General features: G+C 37.9%; 1 protein-coding gene across 1 annotated transcript in view; it reads left to right on the forward strand.

Annotated features, from left to right (window-relative positions):
* The window catches only part of ERC2 (ELKS/RAB6-interacting/CAST family member 2), a 1129221-nt gene that overhangs the window by 343208 nt on the left and 777807 nt on the right, over nucleotides 1-8206 (forward strand). Inside the window, exon 5 of the mRNA XM_019505002.1 lies at nucleotides 4312-4386. Within this exon, the coding sequence (XP_019360547.1) occupies nucleotides 4312-4386 (75 nt within the window). The remainder of the gene's footprint in view (nucleotides 1-4311; nucleotides 4387-8206) is intronic.

Genomic DNA, 8206 nt, shown 5'->3' on the forward strand with positions numbered 1-8206 from the left:
CACCTTGCTGGGATCATTTGACCCCAGTACTCTTTCCTGCTACGGCAGGGGGTTGGACTTGATGATGTGCTCAGGTCCCCTCCGACCCTAGTAACTATGAAACTATGAAACTCAGCATTGCCGCCAGCTTTGTGTCCAGCCGTTTGGCACCCCTCCCTGTGCTGCTGAATCCACCACCGGCTTCCTCGCATCCAGGGTATTCAGGGGCGGGGCCCTGCACAGACTGCTTTGCCCTGGGCCCCTCACCCTGCTCGGGTCATCTCTGCATGTGAGGATGGAGAAGGGGGACAACAATTCAAAGTTCAGGTTGTGGACTTTCTCTGCTTATAAGAGAAGACCTTTAAAGTAAATTTAATATCTCAGTGGTTGCCAGCCAAAGATCTGATTATCTGTCCATTTTAGTGTGCTAATCACCAAGTTGTGTAAGCATCCTCATGGCATCTTAGCACTAGTATGTTGGATACTCTGTAGCAGTGGTTCTCAACCTGTGATCCACGGGCCACGTGCGGCCAAATCAGCACACTGCTGTGGTCCACATCATCCTATTAAAACAGTTTTAAAATAGATACACAGGAAATAAGTTGTGTGTGTGCAACCCACATAACGCATTGAGAACTGCACGTGTGGCCCACTATGGCAAATAGGTTGAGAAACACTGATCTACAGCAATCTACAGAATTCTTGTTAAATTATATATAGAAAATAAATAGAAAGTTCTAAAGAGTGCAGTAATCCAGATTTCAGATGTGGTATAATGAAAGCATAAATTAATAACTGAGTGCATCCCTTATTAGCCAATCTTGCTGGTTACAGAGATGATAACATAAGGATTTTATAACTCAAGCAAATAAATGGAGCCTTGAACAAACAGCTCAGGATTCAAACTTTTGAAAGACGAAGTAGTTTTAGTAGGCTCTTTGGTCATTTTACTAAAAAAAGAATTACAAAGGGCAAAGCAGCATCTTTCCAAAAATGACACAATCAGACAAAAATCTGATTTTCTGAGGTTGTATTAAATTCATGAAATGTTCAGAATGTCACTTAGTCAAGTTATAGAAAGCCCCCTAGTTGACCTCAGATAGGAAAACAAAACAGTGTATCATACACATAAAGTGGTACCAAAAATATGTCTCTTTGCCCGTACAGAAAAGAAACTGTACATAGAACAACATACGTTCAAGTATTGAGACTTGTGGGAGTCTCCAGACATTTGAATCTGATTGGAAAAAAACTCTCACAAAATAATAAACTGGGAGTCATTTTCTGATCTTCTCCAGAATCCCAGTCTGCTGCATTTTACCAGCAGGGATAAAGAAGGAAAGCTTTTAAGTCAGCCAGCATCAGATTGATTCATAAAGCAAACAGCAAAAGTATTATGAGGCAAGCCTGCATGTTATGATAGACATCTAGGAGTACTCATCTTTGGCAGTCTATCCATCTTTGGCTAAAGGGGTGGAAACTCTGGTTTGTTTCCCTGGGTAATGTATAGAATTCTGTTCATACTCCAACTCATTTTATGTGGCCATAGGGAGCCAAGTCAGGACTTAAAATTAGCTGTAATTTTTGTTGATCAGATAGTATGATGGGCCAGCTTATTTTTTTTCCATGACTGTTGTAGGAGATCTATATGACAACTATAGGCAATTCTCTTTGTGTTTAAACCATTTGTAAGGTAGGTGGATTTGATTCATTTTTCATTTCCAGCTGTCTGCAGAGACAATTAGCTAGTGACTGAGAGATTTCCTTTATGAAGGTGACTTACAAATGCTGCTTTATTTTACATTTAGAAAGTGAGTTCTCTACTTGATATTCAAGACAGGGTAAAGGGGCATTCTGCAACTGCTTTATTCTAAATACACCTTTTAAAATTCTTTTAGGGGAAGTACTACAAATTCATAGTTACTGTGGACCATACTGGCCCAAGAAAATTGCAGTTTTAAAAGACATGTTTAAAAAGTTTAATGAATTAACATGAAAACCCTATTATAAACTACAAAACCTATTTGGTAGTTTATACTATGTTTGATAAGTCTCATTTAACTGCTCTAAAGGCTAGCACAGTTTTAGCAGCTGTGGCATTAATGTATATTATATAATATGTTGGCAGATGAGATTTTGCAGGCCAGAAAATTTTTAAACGGTATATTTAGACTCATGTCATCATATATCCCTTCTAGGACAGTCACAGAAAGGGGGAAAGTAGAATGGGCAAACAAGTCAATGTGAATCCAGCTCCTGTGTGAACATCAAGCTTTATCTTTTATTTGTATTACTGAAATGCCGAGTCATGAACCAGGATACTAATGTTGGGCACTATAGAAAAAGGCACTATAGAAAAAGATGGCCCCTTCCTCACATACTTTAAAAGGTAAGAAAACCAAGAAGATATTGAGTATGCTAGGCAGTGGTCTCAGCATGCCATCCATTTTAACTGTAACTGTATTGAAGGACTTTGCTCATAAACATTACATAAAACTGCCATTAACATAAATAGAATTAAATCTCTTACCCATGGAAAGTGCCAAACTTTACTTCCTTTTAGCTAAAGATATATGGATTGCTAGAGATGAATGTTTCTGGGTGGGTGTCATGATATGAGGTGCTTGTACATGAGTGCAGAAGCTGCTCTGATACACTATAATTACAGCATGTTGGAACAGATTCACTTAAGCTTCCCATGTCTTGTGTATTAGTGTCCACGTGCTTCAAAATGGTGTCAGGGGTGCTTGAACTAAAGCGCTGTCTCCCCATGCCTCCAGAGCACCTGTAAAAGTTTTTGGTGTTTCATTGACAGTTTCTCTGAACATAATGTCCAAGGTTTTGATGCCTTTTGTCTCCAAGTAGGTATTGTAAAGAATGTGATCTCTGCTATTTCTAGTGTTTTGCTTTGAAAGGGATTAGTTTAAAATGTCAAAAGCAATTGCTTAAAATTATTGTTTAAAGTTTTCTTAGACCAATTTACTTGATCTTTTAAAGGAGAAACATGCATTTAACATTATTTAAAATCCAAAATATGGTTTGTGAAATCTCACTAAAGATAGTGCATGCTCAACAAGGTAGAGATGATAAACTGCTGGATTTGGAGGAAGGAAGGAGACAGAAGCTCCATTTATCTTCCCTCCCTGATGCTATCTATTTCTTCACTGGTTTTCTGCAGGATTTGAGCATTATGGATGGGGACGATGTTGGGATTAAACAGGGTCTGATTTACACAAGACAGCTACTCTTAGATGGGAGTTGTTGAGTAGTTAATGTTCAAGTCCTCCGCATATTTACTTGCTTTCCCCCTATGTACTCTCTGTGGGAAGGTTTGGTGGCAATCTCCTTTTACAGTGCATTGGTGTAGGTTTGCAAGGCTGGGAGGTCCAGAAGACCGGGCAAAGAGAGACGGCCTTTGTGCAGATGGTTCCGACTTCCAACAGATTCCATGGGAGCCATTGAGACCTTGGGTGGAAGCCCCTGTTTTTTTCTGCATGTACATTTGTATCTGTGTACATGGAACACACAGAAAATTACCATAGGGTGATAACAAATGGAAAATCATGGCATTTTTTTCTCACAAGCTATGAGTGACCAGATTCTCATGCACATAACGAACCATTATCTGAGTAGACATTAAAAATTAATGGCATATATTAATTACTATTAATCTATATTAATGGCATATAAGTCCATATCGATTTCTTTAAATAAAAGGTGGAGGTTGCTTAATACCTTCTGTTAACACTGTATTTCTTTTTGACATGGAGACTGCTTAATTTTTATTATGTGTAATTTAAAATTAAAAGTATCATAGCACGAATACAAGAAAATTGAAATGTAAAAGCTGTTGTAGGTTGTGTTGCATCACCTATAGATATCACTAAGACATATTTTAAAATATGTCTTTAAATTGCTTATTTCAAAAAGCTCTAAGCTGCAGTAAAAGATTTAAAATGACAAGTTATTTTTCTTAACAGTATTTGAATTAGCAGGACAGTGTGCTGTAATTGAATGAATTATGATTTGATGTCTGGGAAGAAGAAGCAGTGTTGTATTTGGACTAAGAGATTACTTGCTGGCTTTGTCACAGTTGACATTAATTATTGATAGAAGTTTCAGAAATAGCGCATGTGCCGACAGAGTTGACTGTAATATAAGATAGAAACTGCAGTGATGCTAGAGGGATTATAAAGAAGGAAACACCTGTAGAATGTGGACTTCTGTACTTCTGAACATCAGATTTTTAGTTTGCTATGAACTACATTTATGAGTGAGAAAATAATGAAAAAGATGAGTCGCCAAGCTTATTTTTATCGTGTCCCTCCACAGGAACTACACAGAAGAACCCAACTTCAGCCTGAACCAGCAAAAACAAAGGCTCTTCAGACAGTTATAGAAATGAAGGTATGAGTTTTGCATGTTTACTAATACAATGTCTTTTCATTTTAAGTTAATTTAAATTTTGATATTAAAGCATTCATTAAGTGCTAGCTTTTACTACAGAATTTATTCCAGTGTTAAGCAAGGGAACAGTCAGCATTTCTCTCCTCCACCCCCATTCCAAAATTGTCAGAGATCTGTAAAACAGTCAATGACTAATACCTCTTCTAGATGAAAAGCTGAGGCCTACAGTTTCAGGAAAGGTATAAAAATATTCTTTGTCTCCAGGAAGAAAAAAATTCATGTCTCTCCAAAGCCATTTTTGGCAAATAATTCTACCCTCTTTTCACACATTTCCTTAATCAATCACCCACATGTTAAAAAAATAACACGCTGATAAACACTTCAGATTTTAAAAACTTAATTACTGGAAAGGGGAACTATTTATTTATATCTATATAATCTACTTACTATGTAATTAAGGACCTACTTAAATTGTGATGAGACAAAGAGTTTTTCATGGTCTGCTTGCAGTATGCAGAGCCGGTTTTGCAGGCATTTCATGGTGGCCCTGCCCCTCACTTCTGATTGGCCCTGGAAGCCCTGTTTGTCACCGCTGATTGGCACCAAAATACTTTTGCTTTCCTGACTAGTGCCTTCACTTAGTTTGTGTCAGTAGCTCATCCTCTCAGTAATTCTCTCTCAAGTCACATGCTCTATAGCTTCAGTAATGGCTGTGCTTTCTTTGTATTCATAGAAAATTAGGTTTGGAAGGGACCTCAGGTGATGCATCAGGGGGAATGGCGGGGCACATGCTCCCCCTGATTTGTGTGCCCACAGCGGGCACAGGGCTGCAGCCTAGCTGAACCAGCAGGGGCAGGAGCCATTTCTGTAGCCCAGCATGCAGGACTTGGCGTGGGAGGGAGGAGCGGGGTGGCGAGACTCATTGCTTTCACTGCCTCCCCACACACCCACTGTCTGTCCCACACACTGGGGAGCTGGTGTCTGGGTGCAGGGGATAGAGGATTGGGAGTGAGGGGCACCAGCAGAGTCTGTGGGCTGTTTTCTACTTAAACTGTTTACTGAATCAGGATTGGCCATTGATGTTTACAAATGGGTCCTGATACAAAAAAGGTTGAGAACCACTGATCTAGTCCAAAATTCCTCTAAGCACTTTTTTAGGGGGTCAGTTCCATGGGAAATTGCAGCTAATGCCATTTTTTCAGTGATCTCAGAGATCACTGTTTTTTGTTTTCTTTGAAAACGTGAAACTGCAATAAGTAGGTCCCTGTATATAATCATATATAAAAGACTTCCATATTCTACCAGATACAGGATAATTCTACCCTTTTTTTTAATCCTGCACTTCAGTGGCTGCCCTCACTACACCACTGTTACTGTTCTTTGTTAGGAAGGTAGACAAACAGCTTCCTTAAAATTCTGCTTGGTGAAGTTTTCCAAAGGTATTTCAACTTTATAGAAAAGGAGGATACTCTGTGTTTTATATTATTTTACTGATCAGAATATCTTCACCTGTTTGAGGAAAACTTTATTAGTTTCAGTAATAGAAAAAAAATTAGAAACCTGAGCCTAAAAATCCTTGCTCCCATGCAGGTAATCCCTACTTACTTTGATGGCCCTATTCATGCAGGTAAGAGTCTACAGGGTTGGCTTCTATATTTATTGAATAAAGAAGATACTAAAAGAAAACTTCAGGTTTTATTTGTCACAATAATAACTCCTGCTTTCTCCTGGGCTAGCACTGATGTATATAAGGTGTAGGTTCATCAAAGCCTGTGGAGTTCTAGTGATATAAAATCTGTTGTAACTCAAGTCACAATCAGGCCATACCTGAGTGGTTATATAACCTTCTGTATAATTTAGTATACTAAATGGCAGGAAAAATTTCCATTCTTATCTACCCTAATAATGTAATCACAATTCACCACTAATTTTAATGTTTCTGGATTATTTTGGGGCACAAAATTCTTGCATTGTAAATCTTACTCTTTACTGTAGACTCACCCAGTTTACATGAGATCCTAAATACTGTATGCAATAGATTAATTCTATGACACTTTAGCAGGTCACAGCAAAACCTGTGCTATTGCGCTAACGTGCAGTAGAATTGATGTAGCATCACTGAAAAGGTGTGCACAGTAGCACCGGTTACTGCACATTCAGTAAATTCATAAACTTAATGTATGGTACCTACAGCACATAATGCACATGTAGATGTGCCCACTATGTCTGTGATTTGACAAACTTAGCTGTACCAACTATTGTCAAGACCAGCCAAATAAATTCATATAATTAAAAGTATTTTTTAATACCGGCTTTTAAACAGGACTTTGTAGCTGTCATTGTCTATATTTCTGTATAATTTGCTTTTCTTTCGAAGACTATGTTTAATTGTATCTAAACAGTTTCCCTCAATTCATAAGTTTCTAGACTCTCTGCAGCCTACTGGAGGCACAAAAGCATGTGCAAAAATGAACACAACAGAGGATTTTTTTTTTTAATAAGTATTTGTTGAATATTGAGGAACAAATGCCAAATGTTCTAAAGGCAGTTCCAGATGTGCTGAGACCAAAAATTATGAGTGGGTATAGAAGTAAAGTGTAACAGACTATGTCCATATAATGTGCCTTTAAAGAAATTATATTTCTGTTGAAGGTCACTCCCCCATTGCCTACACCTCACTGAACAAGTGTTTACACTGCAGGTAGTTCAGGAATTTGTCCAAAGGGGTGGATTTTGTGACATTGTTTAAGGAAAATCTGCTCTGCAAGTGCAGTTCTCTGTTTACTCTGTTTGCTATATAATATTGCTATCTGAAGCTTGGTGCAGTTAAAAGATTTAGGATTTAGGTCCTAATCCTAAAAATAGCTTAAAATTCACAACATTTTTAAAAGTATAATATCGGAACCTTTTTATTTGTCTTCTAGATTTTGAATTATTTCTAGAACACGTTTTTTTTGGCTTTATTGACAATGAGGAAGACCATAAACTGATTATTTTTGTAATGAAACTTAGATTTTCACATTGGTATGTCGACCCAGAACCTTTGTCTAAGAAAAGCTCCAAATATTATAAGACTCATTATTAAATTGTGAGAATTGGTAACAAAGACTGAAATACATTACTGATGGCCTTTCCCATCAGCCCTCCTAAAAGAAATGCAAATTAAATGCATGTGTTTTTCCACTGATTAGAGTGAATAACTTCAGGATGTCTGAACACTAAAGTAAATGTGGTCTTCCTAATGGATAATTATTAGCTTTAATTATTCCAGTGTGTCTAGCAAAAAGGAGTATCTCAGCAACCCCTTTATATATATTTACTTTCTAGTTCTTCATAATAAAGAATCTCATTTGTGATTAATGAACATGAAATCATTTACATGCAGCATTCTGAGGGCTGGCTGGATCTACCTTTCAGTTCTGAGGGACAGATTTCCTTGTTTTTCTGTCCACATCCTACCGCTGGGGCTGTCCCAGTAAAATATGTCCGATACTAAAGGTAAAAGGGACAAATGGAAGCTGTCAAACTCCCTATGATTAAAGAGCAGTTTTCATTACTATTTCCTACTTTGGAATATTAACCAGTAAACACAGGGACAAAATGAGGAAGGCAAGGATAAAGGATGAGCTGTACCTGGCAAAGGAGGTTAAGGACAACAAGAAGAGGTTCTGTAAGTATGTTGGCTGGAAAAGAAGGACCAAGGAAGCTGTGGGTCCCCTGTTAACAAGCCAGGGGAAACTCCTGACTAAAACATACAAAGAAGGCAGAGCTACTCAGCAGCTACTTTGCCTCAGTCTCCACCAAAAAAAATTAATAGGGA

This window comes from Gavialis gangeticus, unplaced genomic scaffold (genome assembly GCF_001723915.1).
Source record: "Gavialis gangeticus isolate Ggan-Ray unplaced genomic scaffold, GavGan_comp1, whole genome shotgun sequence".
Classification (NCBI taxonomy): Eukaryota; Metazoa; Chordata; order Crocodylia; family Gavialidae; genus Gavialis; species Gavialis gangeticus.